General features: G+C 46.9%; 1 protein-coding gene across 1 annotated transcript in view; it reads right to left on the bottom strand.

The window, feature by feature from the left end:
• Positions 1 to 25,945, bottom strand: part of UBASH3B (ubiquitin associated and SH3 domain containing B) — a gene marked incomplete at both ends in the record, with an annotated part of 129,721 nt that overhangs the window by 5,609 nt on the left and 98,167 nt on the right. Inside the window, 10 exons of the mRNA XM_084248998.1 lie at positions 5,150 to 5,294; positions 6,442 to 6,534; positions 7,785 to 7,907; positions 8,518 to 8,638; positions 10,113 to 10,245; positions 13,928 to 14,136; positions 18,178 to 18,347; positions 20,880 to 21,078; positions 22,216 to 22,402; positions 23,413 to 23,466. Coding sequence (XP_084105124.1) covers positions 5,150 to 5,294; positions 6,442 to 6,534; positions 7,785 to 7,907; positions 8,518 to 8,638; positions 10,113 to 10,245; positions 13,928 to 14,136; positions 18,178 to 18,347; positions 20,880 to 21,078; positions 22,216 to 22,402; positions 23,413 to 23,466 — 1,434 coding nt within the window. The remainder of the gene's footprint in view (positions 1 to 5,149; positions 5,295 to 6,441; positions 6,535 to 7,784; positions 7,908 to 8,517; positions 8,639 to 10,112; positions 10,246 to 13,927; positions 14,137 to 18,177; positions 18,348 to 20,879; positions 21,079 to 22,215; positions 22,403 to 23,412; positions 23,467 to 25,945) is intronic.

The raw sequence follows: 25,945 nt of genomic DNA, 5'->3' as shown, positions 1-25,945 counted from the left end.
ATATATGTATTTGTAAATATTTTCTTCTTCTGTAGGTTGCCTTTCATTTTGATGCTTTTTCTGTGCAGAAGCTATTTAGTTTGATGTAGTCCCATTTACTGATTTTTGCTTTTGCTCATGTTTTTGGTGTCATGTCTAAAAAATGGTTGCCAAGATCTTGTCAAAGATCTTTCCCCCCTGTTGATTTCTAGGAGTTTGATGGGTTCAGTTCTTATGTTTAAGGCTGTGATTAATTTTGAGTTAATTTTTGCGAGGAGTGTAAGATATAGATCCAAATTCATTCATGTGGTTATCTAGATTTTCGACACCATTTATTGCAGCCTCTCTTTTTCTTACTGGGTAGTATTGTTCTCTTGTCAAATTTTAGCCTGAGCCATATATTCAAGAGATTATTTCTGGGTTGTCATTTCTCATATTGCCCTTCAGTCCTAGGTCACAGAGCTAATAGGAAGCATGGCAGAGGTTAAATTGATTATCTATTTAGAGCACCAGGGAATTCCTGAGTCTCTCTTCAGTAACCTTACTTACACACAATGGCCTTAAGGGTAGGTTTATGTGTGTATTTTTATGCCAGCTTCATACTGTTTTGATGATTATAGTTTTTTAATATAGTTTGAATGTAGGAAGTATGATACCCCCAGCTTTGTCTTTTTTCATGATTGCTTTGGCTGTTAACATACAACTTTGTGTATGGTGTATATACAAGAGTCTTTTATGGTTCCATACAATGGGGTATGATCCTTTTAATGTGATGTTGAATTCAGTTTGCATCAGGGATAATGGTTTGCAGTTTTCTGTGTAGAGTCCTTATCTGGCCTTGGTATCAGGGTAATGCTGACTTTGTAAATCAGTCACCCTTTATTGCAATTATGGCATCAGTGACCCTTGTCTGTGATCCTTTTCCTGCAGACTGTGAGGCCATGGTCATTGCTGGAGGCCAAGTGAATGTTCCCAAGTTCCCCACTTTTTTTACAGAACTTGTCTCAATAGTTGCAGGTATTAGTTGCATATGGCTCTCGATGTGGTAGCTAGACAAATAAGTTTGGTTTAATGTCTATTTCCTCTTTTTACTGTCTAGTAGAAGGCACACAAAAAAACTTTGCAGGTTCAATACTTCCCTCATTGCCTTGTGAATTTGGCAAACCTTATGAAAACAATGGTAAAGGTTTATTTTCAGAGATTTTCTTTATAGCCTCCCCTTGTGCCTTTTTCCCCTTATTTCACTGAAGTGGCATGAGAGGCCTCCCATACTGGGGTGCTCTGTGGATACTTACTGAAAGAGTTTTACACATGTGGTTCTCCTGGTTCTAGAACTGGATTCCAGGCCAGTGAATAGTTGCTTCAATTCAGAAAAGCAAAATACTAACTCAGTGACAATTTTCAGCCCAGAAAATACCAAGATGGATCTTAAGAAAACCTTTTCGTTATGGGGCAAAGAGCCCCATGAAGTGGGGGATCATATCAGGTCTCATTTCTAAGCCCTATGGCCTTTTCTTAGATCAAGAGTGGGTTTTCAAAGCAGATGCTTGGTCCCTTGGATTTGAGGATTTATATACCCAACACTAGACTTCAATCCCCATTACCTCTCCTGCCCTTTGTGTTCAGGGTGTCTGCTTACATTGTTTTTGAGTGTAACTGTCACTTGTATATTGAGTCTTCATTGGTATTTGGTGCGTGAGGGTGGTGGTGAGCGCTCAGAGTGCTCTCGGCCTCCTGATCTGCACATGCTCTGCTGCTGCTGTGACTACTGATAGGGCGCCCGCGTTGGCCTCTGTGCACAGAGCCCCTTTGAATCCTTTGCATACAACCTCGTAGCAGTAGCACCCTTCTGCAAAGCTTCAGTATATATGGGACTGTCCTATGAAGTTGTTAGGAACTCTCAGAGCCTGGATTTGAGATCAACCTCTGTGAAGCTGGGGCCACCCTGGACACATGTGACAGCGTCCTGCCCAGGCTGCCCTTCCGTGCACTGGAAAGGTTCCTGTTCCCTCCCTCCCTCCCCTCTCTACTTTTTTTTTTTTTTAAAGATTTATTTATTTATTTATTTATGTATGTATTTATACATGCACTGGGTACAGTCAGAAGTGTGGGAGGGTGAGAGAATTCACCAGAGCGGGGAGCAGAGCAGGCAGAAGGACCGAAGCACACTGCTGAGGGGAGCAGCGAGCCGCAGGAGAGGTCTGCGGGCCATGTGGGACCCTCCTCCGGTGGCCAGGGAGCAGCCGGGCATCGAACCGGTGCCGCAGAGGCTGCGGGCAGCTTTGCAACCCAGCACTCAACTGCTGCGCCACTGGGGAGGCCCCTCCCTCTCTATTTTTATTGCTTTCTCTGCTCATGTCCTCCCCGCCTCCCTTTCTCCCCTCTCTTCCTCTCCTCTCCTCCCTTTCTCTCTTCCCCTCGCCTTCCCTTCCTTTACCTCCCTTCACCTCCTCTTTGTCTCCTCCCCTCCTCAACTGTCCTCTCCTCTTACTCCTCTCCTCTCTCACTTCCTGTCCTCCCTTCTCTCACCTTTCTCTCTTCCGTCTTCTCCCTTCATTTCCTCACCTCCCTTCCTATCATCTCTCCTCCTCTCCTCTCCGCCCTTTCCCCTAGCCTTGCCTCTTTCTTTTCTCCTCTCCTCCCTTCTCTCCTCCCTTTCCTCCCCTCACCCCTTTCTTTCCTTTCCCCCCTTTTCTCTCCCGTCCCCTTCATCTCCTCACCTCCCTTCTCTTCTCCTGTCCACTACTCTTCTTTCCCCTCCGCTCCTTCCTTCCTCTCCTCTTCTCCTTTCCTGCCCCCTCTCTCCTCCCCTCCTTCTCATCTCCCTTCCTAGCCTTACTTCATCGCCTCTCCTTCTCTCCTGTCCTCTTCTCCCCTCAGCTTCCTTCTGTCCTTCTCATTTTCCCTCTCTTCCCCTCGAGCCTCCCTTTCTCTCCTCTCTTCCCCTCACCTCCCTTCCGCTCCTCCCTTCTCCTTTCATGTCCTCCCCTCCTCCCTTCTCTTCTCTCACTCCTTCCCTTCCTCTCGTCCCCTCCTCTCCTCCCCTTACCCTCCCCTCCTGTCCTCACCTCCTCTCCCTCCTCTCTTCCCTTCCCTTCCTCTCTTCTCCCCTCTCCTCACCTCCTTTCCTGTCCTCTCTCCTCGCTTCTCCTCTCTTGCTCTACTCCCTTCTCTTATCCTCTCCTCACCTCCCTTCCTATCATCTTTCATGCCTTTCTCTCTGCCCTTCCTCCTCTTCTCCCTCATTTCCTCACCGCCCTTCCTATCATCTCTCCTCTCCACCTTCCTCTCTGCCCTTCCCCTGTCCTCATCTCCTCCCCTCTCTCGCCCATCCCTTTCCCCCTTCATCTCACCTCCCTTCCTCTCTTCTCTCACCCCTTTCTCTCCTCTGAGCTTCCTTCCCCCCTCCCTTCTCTTCTCCTATCCACCCTATTCTGTTCTTCTCCCGCTCCTTCCTTCCTCTCTTCTCCTTTCCTGTCCTCTCATCCCTTTCACTCCTCCCCTGCCCTCTCCTATCCTCACTTCATCTCCTCCCCTTCTCCCGTTTTCTTCTCCAACCTCATTTTCCATCTCTTCCCCTCCTCATCTCCTCCCTTTCCCCTTTCTCTCCTCTCGCCCCTCTTCATCTCCCTTCACCTTTTTACTCCTCTCACACTTGCTCTCCTCTGCTTACCCTCCCCTCCTGTCCTCACTTCCTCTCTCCCTCCTCCCTTCCCTTTTCCCTTCTCCTCTCTCTCTTTCCCTTCGTCTGCTCTCCTCCCTTCCTCTCTTCTCTCCATCCCCTCCTTTCCTCCCCACCCCTTTCTCCCCTCTACTCCCTTTTCTTCTCTCACCTCTCCTGTCCTCAATTTCTACCATCTCCTCCCTTTTCCTCTTTCATTCTTTCCTCTTGCCCGCTCATCTGCTTTTCTTCTCCCCTCCTCCATCCACCCTCCTCTTTCTCTTCTATTCTTCCTTCCTCTCCTCCTTCCCACCCTTCTTACCTCCTCCCTTCTTTCTCTTCACTTCATCTCCTCTCAGCTTTCTTCCATCTTTCACTCTCTTCATCTCTTTACTGTCCTTCCTATCACCTCACCCCCTCCCTCCACAGGGGTGATTGCTGATGCCATTTTAGATGTCACTGTATTCCCCCAAGAACATTCAAACACAGTAAAGCAGCCACCGTAGCGTGGATAGAACAAACTGTGAAATATATTAATAGAGGATTCAATTGGATTTATTTAATTTTATTTTTGAAGAATGCTAATTCCTTTACACAAGGAGGGAGAGCACAGGATTTATGGGGTTATCCAAAGGCCTAGTTGTAAGCAGCAAAGTGAGCTGTTCTCTCCTGCCTTAGCCAGAACCTCACATTACTTCATTTGACATTGTGGCAGCTAATCAAAATGAAAGGTCACAGAAGAAATTCTAAATCCTGCCCTAAGATATAGGAACATCAGTTCCTAACATGAAGGTTGTGAAAATCTCTTTCCTCAAAGACATTTTAAAATGCCTGAGTGGATTTTTGATGATTAATGTAACTATATTTTTGGATAATTCTTTCAGGGGGATAATAGGTGACATATATTATTGGGTTCATTCTTAACTGTTTACATGTAGATTATTCCTTTGAGCCATCTACATGTGCTTCTTTTTAATCCAGCAGTCTTGTCTAGTGAGAGAAAAGCAGAGCACTAGGGATGAGGGGAGTGTCTAGTCGATTGCACAGTAACTTAACATGCAGAAATGACCAAGGAAAGTAGTTATGTGCGACCCTATCTGACTTAAGGCAAGCCACTTGACATATAAAAAACGTGGTTTGTCTACATTTGGGGGTTATAGCAAAAATAAATGAAGATAAAGAGAATTTAAAATGTTTTGAAAAATTAAAAATGACCACCCAAGGCAAAGCACTGTCATTTCCTATCTGTAAATGAGCTCCTGACCTGCTGCACATTCGGTCGTGATTACTCTTATTATGAAAGTGGTTTTATTATTTCCAGAAACTCATGGAAGGGGTGGGGAAAAAGGAGGAGGGACAGGACATAACTCCGTGTTAACTATAAGAGAATGCTAGTTTTTTCCTCCAGTTTCTCAAATCACAACTTCCACCAGTCCAGAGAGCTGCCCGTCAGCCACATCTGGTCCTTTAGCTCCTTAATTGGCCTCAAAAGCAGTGGTTTTAAGTTACCTGTAGGTTGTATCAACACTAAGGTTGGCCGCAGCTAACTCCGACGGAGGTATCCATGCAGGTAATGTGTTCCCAGCAACCCATTTGGTCCACTCAAATAAGCCAGGTTCTACACGGATCTTCAAGTGATTTTCTTTTTGTAAACCTTAGAGGTAAAACAAAATGAAAATGAGGGAAGCAGCACTCTGTCCTCAGTGGAATTTGCTTGGCCGAACTGTTACCAAAATGCTGGTAAACCTTCTATTCTTTTGCCTATAGAGTTAAAAGAAGGTAAAAACGTCAATAAACACATGAGTTTCATACCCTGGTCTATCCCTAGGAGATAGACCAGCTTTAAGTGGTATTGGCTTTGAAGAAAAAAAACAAGTCTTTTCCCATAAATTATACACTTCTGTGACTACTAGAATTCTTTTTCCTAAATTAAATCCCAAGATTGTTTTCCCAAGAAACTCCAGAAGTTCTCTTAGCATATCCTACAATTTGGTAGCTTACATAATCTTAAGTATAATATATTCACTTTATCAGAAAACCCAGCATTGAGTGTTCACATGTGCCAATGCACAAGGCAGGTGCTTTCTCACAGCATAATTATCCTTAGTAGAATTTGCCCATTTAATTTCATGTTTAGCCATTTTTTTTCCTGTGCAAATTTAATATCTAATGCATTTTAATACGTAAATGCAAGCTAGTTTCCTTAGGCTAGCAAAGAGAAGTCTCATACATAGTGTGAATTCTTTGTTGACTGTTCTTTCTGGCTCATTCTTTGTTTTGGTATAAGTAAACATTCCAGTCCTTTTCTTCTAGTTTCTAACAGTGAAATGAGTGGAGATCCCTGTTCCTCAAGCTTCCACCATTTTCAAGTGAAAGTTGAGTATCTTTTAAAGTCATTCCAACTTACAATAACAGAAATAAGGGTACCTAAGATTGCAGACACCTGAAGCATCACTGCTGCTGTCAGCAAGAAGCAAACAGAGCACAGTGGGCGGAAACTATTTCACGAAAGGATCAGTAAGCTCTAAATTATCACCAGACAATAATATTTTACAAGCTGACAATTCATCCATGAGAGCTTTAGCTTTCAAGAGAAACATTATTTGTGTACTTCCTTTTATCTCGCTTCTGCTGCCAGAGTTTGATTTGGGGATTTCTGCAAAGTCATCTGCCAAAAGAACTGTTGCTACAAATTCCAAACTCACAGCTTTCGATTAGTGAATTCACCGGTCTAGGATAATGTGGGGGCAGAGCTGCCTGGAGGAAGCGGGATAGGCCAGCTGACCTTTGGCGGGTCTTACCTTTTAAGATGTGGTACGCGGTCTGGACACAGCGCAGGGAGGGGGAGCAGTAGATGTGGTCGATGATGGTCTTGCTCTCTAATAAGGCTTCACCTGCAAAGAGACCCCAGGAAAAATCCATCTGATGGCTTTGCTCAGGCTCAGCCGCACCCTCAGTGTGGCAGGTCCTGCAAATCTCTTCCCTTTCCCAGTGGGGGCTGAGGTAGAGCTGATAGCTTCAGGCTTTTTTCCAACATTGCCCCTGCCCAGTGTTTCTATGAGTAGGGCAAGTGACAGACCCCTTCTTGTCTTTTCCTTTCCCGTTCTCTAGTGCTAACAGTGGTGAAGTGTTCATTAAGAGGTGCCTAGAAATGTGATAATGTTCTGACTTCAAGAATGTGATAACACTGCGGTTTTACATCGTGAAAATCAGAACTGGTTTAAATTTCATTCTGTGCTCAACCAAAATCCTCCCCTGTCATGTTCTTGAGCACAAGGTAAATCCTCACACCACTTCACCGCTTTCCTCATGGAGTCCATTTTTTCTCTACAGCATCATGTCCGCAAACCTTAATATATTGGCCATGTTCCTCTTTCCTGCCCACAATCTGTGCTCTAGCTACAAGACAGCTTGTTTCCCCTGTGCTATCGGCGCCGATTCTCACATCTCAGGTTTTATTTTGTTTCTTCCTACTCTTCTGCCTCTTCTTTGTCCCTCTGGCCTCCACGTCAGGTGTGAGCTTACCCATCTTTCTATCAGTGCTCCCTAATATTCGAGTGTACTGTAGTGTATGGTATTTACTCACGCGTACATTTCTCTGAGGGTGGGGACTCAAGCTCAGATCCCAAACACCTGGCACAGTACCTTTAATCAAGTGAACCATCTATTGTGTTGCCAGAAAAGTCATGTCATATCTTTTCTGTTTTTAAAGCAAAAATGAGTCATGACTTTTCCAACAACCCTATATATGTGTTAAGTGATGGAAAAGGCTATGTCCCTGGGTGGCAGGTGTGGACCAGGTCTCTGCAAATCAGAGCTGAGCATCTTCCGAGGGCCAACTGGCTATATGCCTTCAGTTTCCCTCCTCCTCAGCCTCGCACAGAGACAGACCTATGTGCCACCCCAGTGACAAAGACCAAGCCTGACCTTGCCCCATCAATAGGCCACCTGCCCCCCAACAGGGAACACCTCTTACTCACTTTGGCAAACTGAAGTGCCAACTAGGCTGAATTTAATGATAAAGCCCCTTTGAGTCAAGGAAATATGCTGACTGTGAGAAAGTTACAGAAACCCCACATGTCCTGCATCCCATCCCCAAGAGCAGACTTGAAAAAGCAGCCAGGACGCCCTCCGGGGCACATACCCACGAGTCTTGCTTGCATACATCCGAACACGGTGATCGGGGCATCTTTCTCGTAATCCCGGAACCCACCACTCCGCTGAGGTAAGCTGTGAGGCATGTTTAGGTTGGTGCGTATGTAGCGGCCTGGGGGGAGGGGGAAGTCAGAGGAGGCTGCGTGAGCTGTTTGTGTCCTTAGGACTTCTGTTGTGGGTCCTGCCAGCTCTGCCACTTTTCTCTTGCTCAAACTCTCCAGAGTGGATGGGAACCATGGAGGCTGAGACTCTCCCTCTGGTAGTGGCTGGGAATCCATCCTTCCATTCAGGTGACAAAGTGACAAGAGGTAGTTTTCAAATGAAAGTAACCACCAGGCAATCTAAAGCAGGCAGGAGTCTCTGATATGGAAGCTTCTATCTTAAATAGGCCACGCAAATGAAAATGGAACAAAAATGAGCCTGCGTTGACTTAACACAGGGAACTCCGGCCATGGAATCAGGACATCTGTCTCTGCCTCTGACTTTGCCATTTGACTGAGGGCAAAACATCTGCCTTCTCTGTTGTCCCTGTTTATAGAATGGGGACAAGAATACTTATCTCTTCCCTATAAGTCTATACAATAGGGCAGACCTACCATATAATAGATAGGCATTTTCTACAGCACATGTAACTGTAGATGACTCCATTTAGATAAGTGTAGCTTGACTGTGCCCCCTAGAGGCCATGACAGGTATGCCAAGTAGGTCAAAGGACTACCCACCTTTGGCATCGAAGCACTGGGACAGCCAGTACTTGCCAAACACAACATCCATCCTCTCGCCATGCCGACACACAAAGAGGCATCGCTTTTGAGGGCCGGGTTGGCCGCTGACCCTCAGAGGCTGCAGAGAAAGAAAGGCCATCAGTGGGAAGCATGTAGGAAAGCAGATGTAACCCTGAGCTCTAGAACAAGTTCTGCCAGGATATAACTTGGGTAAGCCCCTTAAATGCCTTGGATTTTGGTTGGCTTGTCTATACAGTAGAGGTCATAAGATTTGTTGTATAGAACCTCACAAGGTGTTTAGGCTCAGATGAACACCAGGTGTTTGACAGATTAGGGATATGACTAAGGCATTATCATCGCTCCCCTTGCTGTTAGGAGAAGCAACATTTTGCCAATAGTAAATCACTGCACCTGATTTGCAGCTTGGAGGTGAAACTATCCATTATGGAGAGAAAGGCATCTGTAGGACAGTTTCCTCCACTGTCCACTTCTCCAGGGAGTGAGGACTTCTGTTATCACAAGTATGTCTGCCTCATCTCTAATGTGGGGTCCCAGGGTCTGCTCAGCAACAATGCCCTGCATTTCCCTCTCTGGTCACTATCTAGGCTCCACTGCATTCCCAGAAATGCCTCAGGGAGGACAGTTGCTACTCCTGGGTGATGAAAGAGGCAAGTCTAGTCAAAGGCATGTCCAAGCACCCATTGTTCTATTGCTGCCGGGCAGTCCTGCTGGCTCTTTCTGCATCCTTTCTTTCTGGTGGCTCTGCTGTTCCAGCTGTCCTCAGTGCTGCTAGATCTGTACACCAGCTCTTTACATTTCGCCCCAATGAGGGTAATACAGTTGATCCTTGACCAACTCAGGTTATGTGCCAACTTCCCATCCCATACTGTCAAAAATCCACATGTAACTTTGCCCCAAACTTGACAGTTTCCCCTTGGCATCCGCAAGGGACTGGTTTCAGGACCACCCTCCGGCACCAAAATCTGAGGGTCCTCAAGTACCTCCCAGCCATCTCTATTTACAGCTTGGCATGTTGTGCAAAACTCAGACATGGGGGGGGGGCCTAATGTACTAACTGAAAGAAATCTGCATGGGCGTGGTCCACGTGATCTAAACCCATATATTCAGAGGGCCTGCTGGGTGTGGGATGCAGGGTCTCTTCCCTGCTGTGCCAAAGTAGTCTGCTCGCCTGGTCTTCAATATCCTTGAACTCTTTGACTTTGTGCCATCAACAAGGACTTTCCCCCGCACCCCAACCCCTCCATTCTGCAACCTATCTGGCTTCATGGAGAATCCTAACATACTGTGAGCAGTCGTGTGTGCCAGGTACCGGGCAGAGAAGCCCTACTCTCTCATCTTCAGACCACAGCCTTCCTAACCAGCCTGGACCTAAATGCCTGTCACCACTGACAGGACCATTCATCTGATTCTTCTGAGCCTTGAATCTTTGTGTTTTAAAATTTTATGCCCTCTGTCCTTGGGAGATCGGGGATCTTTTGAGGAAGCGGCAAGGGCAAGGCCTCCTGCTTACTAAATGGGTGCTTGGCAAATACTGAGTGGAGTTAAGGATGTGCCCCTAGGGAATTTCTTACCTGCGTGGGCTGGCAGATGATGGTCAGGGGTGTTGTTTCTCCCAGGCTCTGGTCCTCATACTGCCGCCTTTCCAACACCCCATCACCAAAGGGGAGCGTGCTGGAAGACGATGTATTCAGGATAGAGTAAGAGCTACAGGGGAGGAGGAGGAAGATGGTCACTGCCTTGGCCAGGAGTCATCAGTACTTCATTCTGCGGCCCAGTAATGAACGCCTCTAGGCGGGTCACTGGCTGGGCAACTGAGTAGGGGGATCCCATTAGAGAAGGAGCAACTTGCAGTCAATAAATTATGGGTGGATGGATTTTCATACTTGGAACACACACACATTCACTGGCGAAGGGGCCCAATGATCTTGCACTTAGTAGGATGCCACAGGCAGAGTTGGTACCAAAGGCATGTTAAAGAAAAATGAGGAATCAATTTTATATCACGGTTTCCAGTAATTTCAGTGACTCAAAAGGAAAGCAGTTCCTGTTGCCTTCAGTCTTTTCCATGGTGAGTTCCATCTGAACTGATGAATCACATGTTGTGTGTTTTGTTTTTCTCTCTCCACCCCTTTGCCTGAGGAATCTAATGATCAAGGAAACCCCATGGCTACTATATCTTATTTTACCTTCTTCAGTCTCAAACCTCATCCATGTCTCAATAACACCTTCCACAATATGAAATATGGAACTATTTCAGAGGAGACCGTTTTTACCAGATGTGAAGCCAGATGCCAAAAACTCTGATCTGGGTATAACACTAATTACAGAAGCCCTAAAAGTCTTGCTGAAGGGAAGGCAGTCAAATCATGTGGTATTTAAATTATTTTGATTAGTAAATTTTATCTAATAAGGATCTCAACTTAAATGTGGTTATTTGGCACGTCCAATCAACACCTTCTGCTCCCTGGGCTGGGCCAAGGGAGGGCACTGAGATTTTAGATTGCCTGCTTGTTTTCAACTAGGTAGCCAGATACCCCAACTTGCCCAGGAGCATCCTGGTTTGTGACTACTGACCCAGCAATCTGTTCAGGTTAGCATCTGTTCTGGATTACTTAATATAGTATGCTTCCTTGAATTTTATTTTTTAAAAGAACCTTTATAGTCACCAGTATAATACAGCTGATTGGTTGTTACAAAAGATCTTTGAAAAAATATGAAAAAACACAATTTTAATTATTTTAGCACCCCTTTCTTATAAGCATTCCTTTTGACTGTAAAGATTACTGATCCTACTTATAAGCTAAGGTCTCAGAAGCCTCAATTCTGGAAAAGTGAAGATTTAGCCCTTGTGCCCTCAGCATCCCAGGAGAGCTGCTGTGGCCCTGCTCTCCACAAACATAAACCGAGGTTCCAGGTCTTCCTGAATGCTAACAAGACCTCATAAGTAAGTATGAAATAGCAGCCAAGAGACTAAGTTTAAGCCCTTATAGCCCAGGGAGATTTTGTGCTGTTCACACAGGTAAAGAGAACAGCCGTTCTTTATTTTTAATCAAGACCCTCCTGAACATTACAGTTAAGGAAAACCTGGTTTCACTGTCTGATTCATGAAAGCTTCAGGGCCTGAAACGTCCAGCTGCACGCAGCCGCCCTGACATTTTGCTTGTGCATGTCCCTTAATTTCTTTATTGCAGCTGTGAAGGCACTGACAGCATCCCTGTCTCCCCTTCAGCTTGCTTGGCAAGGACAGCGCCAGCCTCCCTCCTCCTTGACTGTCATCGTAACCAAAGGATCTGACTCACCCTGCGAGTTTGGGGCTGTGAGCTTCAGTGACAATAGTCAGATGCTGAGGGTAGGCTAGAAAGAAGGCTGAGCTGACACCAAGAACACTAGCACCAGGGAGATGGTGGTCTTTGCTGGGGTACTCCAGGCCTGCACGCAAGCCCAGGAAGATCAGCTCACCCCAGGTAGGAGGACACCAGAGCTTCACCAATGGACAAATATCTGGAGATACTCAGAACCAGGCAAGACACTAATGAGGGTATTGGGGTGAGGGGGGCGGACTCAGAACTGAAAAGGACAGGGTTGGAAGGGCTGTGAAGGACCACTGTTACTTGAATTCCCAACTTCCCATCAAGGTGTCCAGGTCATGTTTACATGCCCCTGTGAGGAGTGTGTAACTCCGGTGAGGGAAGGCCTGTCTTCCACCTCTGGCGTTAAACAGAAAAGCAAAGTTCTTCTATAGGATCACTTTTGTGGCAGAGACATTTGATTTGACAAGCATGTAAGAGGACTGGGAAACAAGACATTAGGGGTAAAAAGAATGATCCTAAGGCTGATGGCTACCTGGGGTCCAGCGCTGTTCTGAGTTCCCACTGCAGCCTCACACCACACCTCCCCTCTGAGGCAAGTGCAATTATTATCTCCATTTTATAAATTAGCAAATAGAAGCTAAGAGGTAACATAGGCCAAGGTCACACAACTGGTGCATTAGGACTTAAATCCAAGACTTTTGAAATAAGGACTCATATTATTAATCGCAACATCGTAAGACCTAACGTAAGTATTTCCCCACATTTCGCAGGGTTGACTGCAGAAGCTGGTGCCAAATTCAGACGGTTCCCAGGAAAATAGCATTTACTAGCCCTTCCAGTGTTCTGTGACTCAGGTCACTCAGACTCACCCCTGTTCCAGCCTGCGCTCTAATTTAGGCACCAGTGGGTTTGGCTGGGGTGACAGGGCTGATCACATCTACTCTTTCCTGGTCACAGCCCTACTTTTAAGAGAGTAATCTGGGAGCTGTGTATCATCTTTCCGCTCTCAGTTTATTAACGTATATTTTGCCTTATTTTTATAGGGATAAAATGGTGATTTTTGAAAACCCAACTTATGTTGATGTTCAGAAGCATTTCTGAAAATGTTTGGGGGGAACATGCGGCAGGTTTGACCCTCCACCCTGTGCTACAAAATGGCAGGTGCACTGGGTGGATGGAGGCTGAGGAGGAGGAAGTCAGAAAGGCTGGGGAGGGACTATTAAGGAAGAACTTTTTTCTTTCCCATCCTTGGGTTTGTGGTCTGCTTGCTGCTAACTAGGGGCGGGGACTGTCTTTCCTTTTCTCCCTCCAGGCAAAACACTCACCGAACATGCCCCTCTCTGCATCTCTTGTGGAGGTAATAATGACGTTTAGACACCACGCTGCTGGTGCTCGGTGCCCTTGGCTCCTAGCCACGCCACACATGGCAAGAACCAGATGGCTGCGTGCACCAGGGAAGGTCTGGCTTAGAAATTCTCAGTGGAAGAGAGAGAAGGTACGGTTGTTCTTGTTTCTCTCTCTGGAGAAGGGTGGCCATAGAACACAGGGACCAAGCAGTACTGAGGGAAGTGACCAGTACCAGGGAAGAGCTCTTGTGGGTGCTACCTATTTCCTTACATGCAGTCTGTCATCTGGGCATGTGTGTCAGCTCTGACACTTCCTAGGGCCACCCGGCATAGGAGGGGCAGTCTAGTCTCCTGACCCTATCAAGTCCTTTACGACTAGTCCTGCTGGCACAGTGGGGATCTGCCCAGCTGCTGTGGGACTAGACCCCTGAAGCCCCAAAACAGTGCTGGGGTGGGCCGAGCAGCCTTGGTTTGGTATCCGACCAGAAACTCAGACAGTTGCATCAAATGGGGCAGGCAGAGTGAAGCAGGGCAAATTGTCTCTCCCTGCTCTCAAGCCCCAAGTCAGCCCCCTCCTGACAGCTTGGAAACAACCCAACTTTCTTTTCTCCATCGCTGTGACTACTGCCCTGTGTGCCCAGGATCAAATCCACTTCCCTGTCACCTCCTCAAGCTCTGCCATCACAAGTTCTTCAAAAAGCAACAGCAAAGAACTGAGGGTCTGCTTACCCATGAAATATCCAGGTGCTGCATTCATCGGCCTTGGTGATGTAGTTCTCAGGCAGGAGCCCAGAGCAGCCAGTGGTCAGGGAGGTGCCGTAGATCCAGCCCTCGCTGGTACTGGTCTGCTCCATCGGAGACATAAAGATGAAGTCCCCAGGCACCAGCTCCAGCTCATCGTCATTCTGTGGTGTGTAAGGGTAGATCACCTGCAATGTCTGAAAAAGAGGGGGATGGGTGAGGCCCACATGTGACCCATTCTTCGGCGTGCCCCTGGGGCACATCTATTTAATAGCATCCACATCCAGATGTGAAGTTTACAGGAGGCTCCAGGGACTGCAGGTGCTGCATAGTTTTGGAGGCAGGTCAGAAAGTGTTGTTCTTTCAGGGTATTATGGGTGGGGCCTGGCGCTACTGGATGGTTCCAGACCTTCCTTCAGGCGTGTCCTTTCTTCCCCTCAGGAATAAGATACAATTTTGAGAAGTTCATCTGAAAAGCCACAGCTGTCCGGTAAACCGCTGGCTTCGTGTGTTGGACCTGGTCTTCCCTGCTCCACCAGGTAGGCACCAACAGAAACACTTGGAATCCAGCTTGTGGGATAGCCAGTCATCCATTTGGGGGTTACCAATGGGCCGACTGGCCTCTAGGGAGAATGTGGGACTGTAGCATTCCCCTTTATGCAACTCAGCTTCTTGAAAGAGATGTGGTCACTGTCTTCAAGGAGTTTCTTTAAACCCACATTTTCAACAGCAACCTTGAAATAAAATCATCTTTCATGGTCATCAGTGTGTATGTCAGGGTGTAACAGGCTTTCATCACTGCCCAGATGGAGAACATGTGTTCCCTTTTCTGGGTTTAGAAAAGCCCCCAGGACCAACCACAGGCCATGCTGATTGATTCCACTTTTTTGGGTCTCCTTTCCTGGTATAAATAAATATCACAGCCTGAAGATACTTTGGAAAACAATAGCAGGCGACCTCAGTAATATTTGTTTTACACACAAAGATAGAGCCATTTTCACAGATTTTCCTACAAGCCTCAAGGCACCAGAGCAGGCTAGCCATTCTAGGTCCCACATTCAGGTTTCTAATTTTATTTAGCTTCGGTTTCCACGTCAAGTATTATTTTACAGGACTATAAAAGTTAAATGAGATGATCTTAGAAGAGTCCTTAGGACAAAGCCTTGTATACAAAAGGGGCACAATTCATTGTGGTGCACCATGACTCCCAATTTCCCTTCTAGCTGACCCTGAGCTGGTAGGTCTATATACTAATCAGCTCACTGGTATCAAGGTTACACATCAGAAACTTTTCCAGGGAAAGAAATTTCCTTCTGGAAGGCTCTAATGAAAGGAAACAGTTAAATGGGATTTTTCCCAGAGGATTAAAAGTGATAATGCATAGAGCTTGATTATGCCACTAGATTTCCGATTTTCCTTCTATTGAGGGCAGTACTGTTTCTTCTTAATTTTACTTAACATCTTTCAGCTCCAGATCTTCTCCCTCTCTGCCTAACCCTTCCCCTCTCCCCTGCCTACAAATACTCAAACCAGTTTCCCAAGCTAAACAGAAAGGTGTTCTGCTGGGTTGTTAAAACAGCTCAAAGATTCACGAGGAATCTCTTAAATCTCAAAGCTACGATTGTCATGATCCACCAAAAGGAACACCCCTTTTCCTGGAACAGGGTGGAGGGAAGCACCGTGTCAAGGTGAGTGAGTCTGAACTGGTGCCCCTTAGACACTCAGACACAGCAGAGTCTGGGCAAATGAAGCTTTTCCTATGAGACACTCCAAGCGGCTTCAGGGACAGCTCATCCTCCCTATCACAGGGAGAGAATTGTAGCCCCAGGACTACGGAGGCCCAGCAGAGAGGCTGGACAACACACACCTGACTCACCAAGAAATATGAGAATTAGGGTACTGCAGCAAACCCAAAACCAGACCTGCTGCCTGTGTCCCTGCAACTTTTTTCCCCACTCACCTACACATGAGTTCTCAGGACACATGCATAGCTTTGCACTGTATTTCTTTAACTCTGCCGTTTGCTGTTTAGTATCTTCTTGAGTCTATCTCTAGTATGCTTTTCTCCCTTCCTGCATGGGCACCACACTCAGTTTCCCGGCTGACACCTTGGGAAGGGCAGTGGCAGCTCGATGTGATAAGAGGGACTGAGCCTCGTGGCTTCCAATGCCCTTTTTACTCTTAGATTTGTGGCGACGCAACCACTCTGTACTGGGTTTTATGTTTGGGTCTTTCCATGCACCCTTTTATCTAACCCAGCAAGAGATCATAACTACTTTACTCATGAGAAAACCAAGGACAGGTAGAGCATTGTAAACATGCCTCTGATCACTGCAAAAGTGCTGGAGCAAAGAATCTGAGGCCATGGGTGCCAGATTCTAAAATGTATGCTCTTTGTGTAACTCCATCCTTTAGATTTCTACTGATTGTCATAGAAATCGCATGGGGCTGTGCCAGTTTTATAAGTGGAAGAGACCGTGTGAAGTGCTAATAGGCACCTGTGAGTCCCAATTAAGTCAAGATCTCACAGTGGAGAGGTGAGGCCTGGGCTTTTTCCTGAGCAGCACTGTGCCTTGCTGTGTGTCCTTGCCTCTTCCCTTCTCTGGACATCTGTCACCTCATTACAGCAATCAGCCAGACCTGCCTCCTAGGGGCAGAGTGAGGGAGAAGGCAGGCAAGATGAGACTTACCTGTGCAGGGGGGCTTGGGCAAAGCCAAATGACCGCAGAGGGGAGGTCTCTGTTAAAGGGGCTGAGGTGAGTTATCAGAAGGAACAGTATAAATGAGCTTTTACAAATACAAGATAAAAGAGGCCAAGTTATTTTTAGAAAATAATTCATTGTGGGCACTGGCTGCCTCTTTCCCTCAGTGCCAATTGAACAGAATGTGGGTCAGGCAGAAAAGCAATTACCCTTTGTGTTAACTGGAGGGCAGTGTTGATTAGAAGATATTCCTTGTAAAATTCCACTGCCACCTCCTTCCCTTGGAAAGGTGACTTCTGACAGTTCCTCTGCATGCAACCCTTGACTTTTTCTTTGCCCTCCAAAGAAATCCTATTGGCCAGACCTCTCTCGTTACCTGTAAGACTAAGCAATTCCAGGAGGTGTCAGAATTCATAAGTTTAGACCCAGTCTCCTAGTGTCTTTACAGAAACATGCATCAAATGACTCAGAAGGACATGACATTCGCAGCAGAGTCAGGCCAAGCCTGCATGTCCCTGCCACACGGACCACATGCCCAGGCCTGGAGCTTTGTCACAGTCAGCTCTTCCTGGCACTTACAAAACAATGACCAGGCTGCCTGTTCCAGAACCCAAGCTTCTGTAGCTCACATTGAAATAAAATGTCTATAAAAGATGTTAAGACTGTAAACTAACAACAATGTTAATGTCAGTTAAAGAACTAAGTATTGTTCAATAAATAAAGTTAAGTGGATGACTAATCCTTCAAACTAAGTGTTTTTTCTTTCTTTTTCTGTTTTTTTTTTTTTTTTTTAAAGAAGGATTAACCACTTTCACTGGTCAGAATCCCCAGGCACTGGCTTTAGCTTTGGGCCAACCACTAAACCTGTCTCAGCTTCTGCTTCAGGAAAAAAGAGACAGTGTTACTCTTCAGAGATGGCATGAGGTTGTCCTAGAAAGCAATGCTGATTCCCTCAAGAGAAAGAGGCAAGGACTGTGCTGGTCTTCTTACCTGCCCAGAACTCAGTGAGTCCCTGCAATGCCACAAACACTTACCATGTGCTTCAATTGTTCTCCCTCCCCTGCTGGATCAAAGTTCCTTAAGATTCTAGAACATTCCCACATACCTAGCATGACATTCAGCAAGCATGTAGATCATGTGATTTCAGATTTTTCTATCAATGTGCTCTCCTCACCTAAGATCAGGATAACATCATCTGTCAAACCATGAATTGATCTAATATTTGAAAATTTTCCAACATAGTTTTCCTCTCTATTCTCCCATTTCATCTCTATCTCCTTCTAGCAAGACTGGCAGGATAGAGAAAACGATAGGTATGTTATACACATGAGCCACTTGGAACTCAAGATGGAGGGTTACAAGCTCGCAGCCTCCCAGTGAGTTGGGCAGAGTCTGGGCAAGATCCCAGGCCAGTGGACTCCTGGTCTGCACTCACTGCTTTGCTTGCCTCTGGTGCCCATTTCTCTGCAGCAGCGAGCATCAAGTGCTCCTAATTCTGATTGCACCCAGGAAGTCAGGAGTGACAGTGAGGCCTACCTCGTGGTTAGCGAATCGGATGTCCCGCGAGAATATGGTGGCCACCCAGTCGCACCCAAGTTTGACATCAATGTTCTGGGCTAGTTTCTCCAGGGTGGGTAGGTGACTCGCTTGGAAGTGGTAAGCCAGTGTCACATGCAGCTGCTTCTTATGAGGTTCCACATGTACTTCTGGAAAGAGTAAGGAAAGGTCAGTTACTAGGATGTGGTCATAAAAGCAATGATGAAGACTTAGGAAATAGAAAGGTGCCCTGATAAATTCTGCTTTCCAGCTAAGAAGGAAGACCCTCTGTCACCCAAAGCTGTTCCTCTCCTCCACTGGCAGAAGGCAAGAGGGCAATAGATGCTGAATCCACACACCCCGTATGAGATAATCATGCAGCTTTTATCCATGGCTTTCCTGTGGGACCTTTGGATTTGTTGCGAGGCAATCATGGTTGGCTCCTCCTCATAGCAACTCCAATTAATTACCAATCCCACCATGCAGATGAGGAAACTGAGACCTATCAGGATGTGCTAACTTATATAGAAATAAAGAACAGAAATCATAATTGCATGACTCCAAAAGTTCTATTGCCTTTGTTTTGAAATCAAGTCTCTTAGCTTCTGGGTGACTCTGATGGAGAAATGAGGGGAAAGATGGAGTACTTTCAAAGTTTAGGACAGGATTTCCCAATAGCATTTTGGGTCAAATGATTCTTGTTTGGGGGTACAGATCTGTGAATGATGGAGTTTTTAGCAGCACCCCAGTTCTCTACCACTAGATGCCAGGAAAACGCCCCCTCCATTTGCGACAATCAAAAATGACTTGCCAAATGCCCTAGGGGGTGCAAAATCACCCCTAGTTGAGGACTATTGGCTTCAAGTATGCAGTCTGTTTCTAAGGCTTCATAACAAACAAAACCAGCCATCCTACTTACATGTTGGAGGAGTTTTACCTCTCTTTCATACTTCATTAATTTGGGGAGATGAATTTAAGGTTTGAGCTAGAACTGAAAAAGATGCAACTAGAAGGTATCTAGGGAATTGAAGAGTGAAGGGGCCAGCTCAAGACACACAGAAGTATAAGTTGCCTCTTTGGATCTGAGTACTTTATCACACAGCATTGCATTTCTTTGGTATAAACCCCACAAGATGAGGGCTGTGCATCTTGTTCCAAAGCCTTGTTAAATAACAGATACACATCAACATATTGCCTTAGCCACCTAGCGTGGAGGATGACACTAAATCTACTTAAAGGAGTCAGAGGTGCCAAAAACTCTAAATACCAAGACTTAAGTTCTAGGGAAAAGACCTGAGGACCGGCCAGTAACAGGGGGCAGGGCCACCCAGTTCTCCAAATCACCACCAGGGGGCGCCACCAGGGCACAACCACAAGTTGGTAAATTGACTGTGTGTTCTTGAACTGGCTCTGCCCTTTCCTATAAGGAAAGCCAGCAAGAACCACAATATGCGCTTTTCCAGGAAGCATGTGCTCATGTTGAGGAATGAAGTTGGACTCTCAAACATTTTTGTAAATGAATGGCAAATCAATACAGTTTTGAAAGGGGAAAAAAAATAGATGGGGAAGCCAAAAAAAAAAAAAAAAATACATATCAGCCACAATCCAGGCTGAGATCTTTACTCAGTTGTGAAGGATTTGGGTTTTGTGGCTGCAACATTAGTTTTGGTTCTTGTGGGAGGTTTAGTGGCTTTGACAATAGCTACTGTGGGATGAAACGGAGACATTTTCCTGAGTAGAGAGATGGGAACAAGAAATACTTTGCCTCTCTATTATGCCATTTCTCTGAAATATTAGGCTCCTAACAAAGCCAGGGTGGAGCCTAGTCCTGGAGTGAAAGGGGTGTCTGGGGAGGCATGGTCTGAAAAAGAGGCAGTGTCTCTTGAGTGGAGACCTAGCTGCAAGCTGCTCCCTGATGCTGGGCCCCGATCACAGGCTCCCCAGAAGGTCCCCAGCCCTGACTGGGGCTAGGGACTGTCCTGATAAAGAAGAAAATGAGCACCAGGGCCCAAGCTGGGGCTGGAAACAGCACCCAGGAACACGGGCAGGTGACCTACCGGCCTAAGTCAGGAGACTAAAAGGAAAGAGTGTGGCTTTACTTGGCTCTTGCCCCATGGTGCTCTACACGATGGGCTGGGGTGGGGGGCAACCTGGGGTCTCCAGCTATGCATTTGCCTCTGGATTCTGTCCTGAGCTCGCAGGTGTGGGGGTCTTCTGTGGGTTCCAGCAGGTTGAAGAGCATTGATGGGCTCAATGAATTTTACTATTTGATACTACATGCTTCTACTCTGCTCTCTGCACTGGCCACCCCTCACAGAGTAAATGGAGAGACACCCAGCTAAATGCCCGCAGGGGAGGAGGTTTGCGAGGAAGCAGGCAGGCTTCTGAATTCTGAACTGGGAGGAGATGGTGGTGCTAGAAAGGAACAGGTTTATGTTCAATGTGGAGCAGTGATGTGTGTCCTTTCAACCTGGGTGTTGGGGAGCAGGCACTGGGCGTCTCTCCAGAAGGTGAGCAAAGCAGTAGCGTCCTATTTTTTGCAAGGACAAGGACTCATGCAGGAGCAGCGGTTTCTTTATGTTCCACCCTCCTGCAGGACCCTGCCCCTCCGACTCCATCCCACTTCTAAGATCCTTCCCCATCCCTTTCCTTCCCAGCGTTTTGATGAGCAGGACCCAGGCTGGTCGGACAGCTCTGCTCACCGGTTTTGGATGCAGCCTCCGCAGCAAAGTCAGCAGCAAACTTCTTGAGGACCTCGGCACTGTCCTCCTTCACAAAGAGGCCGATGAAGTTGGAGGAGGTATAGAGCTCCAGGGGAAGTGGGGCCGAGAACTTACACTTCCAGCGACTGACGGTGGTCTGCAAGACCTCCCCCAGGGCGTCCACCTTGCTGTCTTCACACTGGCAGGGAAATAAGAGGCTCCATTCAGAGACCAGGGGAGCCAGGCGTGTGCTGCTCCTTGGCATTTGGCGCCTGGAGTCCAGGGCAGGAGGCTGCGATGTCATGACTGACCCACCACTTCTGCCTGTGAGGAGAGAGGACTGCAGACTCCCCACCCCCTGCCTGCTCTGATATGCCAGGCGGTCCTGTTCAGGGTCAAGAGAACATGGGGGAGCACAAGACACCCCAGGAGAAGTTGCTGTGTGTTTCCCACTGTTTCGCATCATCTGAGCCTTTTTGTCTTCCACTTAGATGATCAAAACTTGCTCTGCGTCCACCCCCATGGTGGTTGGGAAGAACGAAGCTCTGAGCAGTGACAGCCTCCTCCTACCTGCTCCAGAGCTTGGAGAAAAGAATGAGTGTCTCTCAAACTCTGAATGTCTTTGAGAAAGATCCTGGGATGAGTAAGAGGAAGTGATAATCATCTTAATTTGCAGAGTGAATGGTAAAAAGAAGGTGTTAGGAACATATTTTTACCTAAAAGGAAAGCGAGAGAGAATCTGAAAAACAACCACCCAAAATATTTAAAAAAGAGATTGTCTGAAAATGCTACCATTCTGCCTCATCTTGAATACACCTGGGCCTCTACAGAGACCTAAAATAGATGAAATGTATTTACATTAATTATAGTGAGGGGGTTTTAATGTAGTGCTTAAATAAGCCTCATGGCGGCTAGAAGTGGGCCAGGTAACTACAGCAGAAAGGCGCCTCCTCCGTCTCTAGAAAGAGCTCGTGAGCTCAACCTTGCACGGTGTTCGTGTGGCTGATGTCGCCTTCCCTGTCTGTAGACTGGGTTTCTTGTTCTCAGCTCGCTAGTTTCCATTCTTTCTTTGAGAGTGGAAAAGTGGACCACAGATGTGGGTGAAGTGGGGTGGTGTCTCATTCCTGCTGTGGCCACCGCACCAATGTGACCCTCGGGGCTGCAGGCCACGGCACCACCCTGGTGCTCCTGGGCCTCAGCGGACCACAGGAAGAGCAGTGGGTGAGCCTAGAGGACCTCTGAGCCCCTGAGGGCCAGTCTGACTCTTGGAGCCCCGGACCATTCCCACCGGGCCCTGCACATTGACCCCTGACAGGGGCCTGGTATGGCGACTCACCATGAAGAACTGGCAGAGGGTTATGTGGGGGAAGATGTTGTGTGCCTTGTTCTTCCCGCAGATCTGCTTTGATTGCTGCCAGAAGTCGGAGAGCTTTTGGGCCAGGGGGCCCGTGGGGCGGAGGTAGAGCACATACTCTCGGGGCAGCGGGTCGTCCAGGAAGGGGTCGCCCACGTGTGAGAACAACCTGCAGGGGACAAGGAAGCCCAGAAAACTTTGTGTGAGAACAATGGAAGGGAAGAAAGTACAGAGAGAGAGATCCACCCTCCACCTCTCCTACCCCCCATAGATGGGGAAGGATTTCACGTCTGTACTTTAACAATCTACCCTTGAAGCTCACACACTTTGTAGCCAACTCTCAGATGCATCAACTTCTCTTCTGCCTGTCAGACTGCAGTCATCCTATAACTCCCTAAAAAAATTCTAAAGCCGGGCCTCGCTGATGGCAAAGGGGTTAAAGTATCAGCACTTCCAAGCTATCGCCAGCCACTGCCACATGAGCTTGATCCCTGGCCAGGGAGGCAACCCACATGGCACAGCAGACCTCTCCTGTCTCAGCCGCTGCTCCCCTCAGCAGTGTATTTCAGTAGATCTGCCTGTTCTGCTCCCCACTCTGTCTCTGGTGAATCCTCTCACCCCCAGCACCTCTGGCCTACACCCCAGTTCTTGTATGCATAAATAAAAATAAATCTTAAAAAAACAATCCTAAAGCCACTCTCCAGGAGGGAGCATTTTTACAATAAACTCCAAGTCCTTCCCTAGTCCACCACTACAGTCCCAACCCTGTGTGCCCCTTCAGTTCAGCCTGTGATTAAACCCTTGTGCCTCCAATGACAAGGGAAACCTCGCCAGGGGGGCTGCCCTGGCTAGTGACATCCTGGAAGTAAGATTTCTTCTAAATTGACTTGCCCAACACCCACACACATCAAGTGTACGTTTAAGTGACTGGAGTAGGGCGGGTATTGTTATGGGGTGCTATCTTGGGAATGCTCTGGATTTCTTTCAACAGCTCTAAGGAGAAGCCTGCTTGGCCAGGGCAGGGGAAGCAACTGGCTTGTGCATGGGCTTGTCATGTGATCTTTTGGCTCTGCGCCGCCTGGAAGGGTCTCTGAGAGAAAGGCTGCACATCTCTGCTCATCCACATGCACTTAGAGTTAATTATATGCTATTTTCTCAATTTATTTATTTCATACCAACCAGTCACATGCCGCCTGAACACTTCTTCCTCCTGTGGATGCCAAGGCTTTTTGTCTGGAAGGAGAAATCAGATTTCTATTGTTAGTATTTTTAGCCTCTTATTGGCTTCTCCCACTGCAGTGGCAGGAATTGGGTGTGAAGTGGGCACTGGAGAAGCCTTCAGGTGGTGTTGGGGAGACACCTGAACCGGGATCCCCCCAGGGTCAGATTCAAGGCCTGTATAAGTTAGGACTAGTGATTAATTTCCATGTAATTAGTATTGGATTTGCCTGCAGCCCCACAGCCCAGGCAGTCTATTTTCAGTAGTTTCCACATTAGTGTTTTATTTTTGCTTCCCTAAAGGTTGTCAAGCCTTTGTTTTTCCTTCCTTCTCACCCACTTATTCTTCCTGACCCAGATCCCCTATAAAGTGTTTCCAAAAAATGTGGCAAAGTGTGTTAGAAAGTGGGGCTCAGTGCCCAGGAGGACAATTGATTTGGTTCGGTTCGGTGCCTCCTCCCACCACATCCAACCTCCACCCCCCTCTCAGGCTACATCCGTGGTCTCTGCTATATTATACATATCTTTGGGAACACAGAGCACTGGGTGAGAGGATGACCCCTGCCACACCACTATACACCCACTGCTGGAGGAACAGCCCCAAGTCTGGGGGTGGAGTGGGGGCACTATCACAGGTGCCTGGGCAAACAGGTGGAGCGGCTGGAAGCTTGCATCCAGCTTTACCCTTCACCTATCCGGTCATGCATACATGCTTATGGCTACTCAATCAATACTTTATTATTTTATCAGTTAGACTAGGTTCCAGGAATCTAATAAAAACCAAGAAGTATATGGTTCCTGTCCTCAGAGCTTTTAGTCCAGCTGGCATGAAAGTATGAACTATGTAGCTGATTATTTAATTACATGGGTGGTAAATGCAAAGAAGGGAAAGCATGAGGAACCATAGGGATATCGGACAGGATTGCTAAACTGGGCTGGGCCAGGCTCCACCGAGGAAGTGACATTTCAGGTAAGACCTGGAGAATGGAGATGCCTGTGGGCGGGGTGGGTGGGGCAGTGGTGGTGGAGGATACCAGTACATCCACTCTTTAGTAAGAGTTGTATATTGACAGTTCCTTGATTTGGAGCTGCCATCTTGGAGGTTATCAATAAATGCTCAGTCCCACCCTTTTATACTATAGTGATTCAGGGTTTGGGGTTGGGGGGAAGGGAACAGAAGAGATGGGAGGGAATTCTAGTTAAATGGTCCTTAAAGCTTCCTTTTCCTACTTGGCTGCTGAGTCCAACTCCTTCCTTTTCCTGGTCCCTCTACGGGGCAACGGGAATGCTGATGTGCTAGACTCACAGAGGGTCAGATCAGAAGTGAGCCCAACTTCATCTTGTACGAGGGAATCCCAGGGGTAGGAGTAGTGCGATCACAGCAGTCTAGCTAAGGTACTGCCTGGGTGAAGGCCAGGTTCTGTAGCACTGCCCCACGGCTGAAAGATATGATGCCCACACTGAAGATCTGAGCACAAATTCCAAATGGTCAGGTTAAAAAAAATTGCAGCTAAGATGAAGTCATAGAACCTCATCTGAATTGCTCAAAACCAAATGGGGCAGAAAAGGCTAGAACCATAGAGACTTCCCACTCACATCCCTATTCCCACGCGCCTGGATAACGTGCTTAATTACTGCCAGGTTGCCATTCCTGTTCCCCCTTACTGCTTCTGAGACCATCAGAGGCCACACATCTTGCTTTCTTTCAGATCCTGAAGCTACCCACCCACAAATAAACACAAATCATGGCCCTTTAGTGGTTAGGATCTCTGAGGGATTAAATTCACCAAAGCAAGACCCATTGTTTCAAAAACAATTGGGAAAAGGAAAACTCATTTGTGGTACAATGTGCTATTTATATAAAGGATCCAATTTCTATTTTTCTAGGCCCTTCCCCCAATGAAATCTATTGGACTGAAATTTTATTTATTTTTCCTTAAGCACCAGGAATAGCCTCTGGAAATGCAAGATCTAATTAGGTTATGATCTTCATAACTCAAAAGGCAAATTTTGGAGACAGCTTCAAGATATAATTGAGAAGAATAATGAAAAGTTTTGATGATAAGGCTGTGATGAAAGATTAAGGAATCCAAATTCATTTTTCTGGAGAAGATTGGCTTGGAAGACCTTTAGTTTTCTGGAAGGTGATCGCGTCTGATGCACCTTCTCTAGTGAGGGTCAGACAAAATATAGTTTTAGCTCCAGCACAAGGGTGCAAGTTAGACTTGAGAAAGAACTTATGGGTAGTCTTGTACTATAAAGATTTTTTTTTTGAAGTTTCTAGAAAGTAGTTACTGCTCTGAAATAGTTATGATTCTCTAGGGAGGAGGCCGCAGGAGTAGTAAAATCACTGCTTTCCTGAGGTCACAAGCCATAGGCAGCGCTCAGCTGGTCCTTCACCCACCCCCGGGCTGACAACTTGGGTTGAGTTTGTTCCCAGAACTCTGCCCACATAACAGACTGAACATGGGCAGTGGCAGAACTCATCTCCCCC

This window comes from Talpa europaea (genome assembly GCF_964194135.1).
Source record: "Talpa europaea genome assembly, chromosome: 12".
NCBI lineage: Eukaryota > Metazoa > Chordata > Mammalia > Eulipotyphla > Talpidae > Talpa > Talpa europaea.
This window is presented reverse-complemented; position numbering and strand designations above follow the sequence as displayed.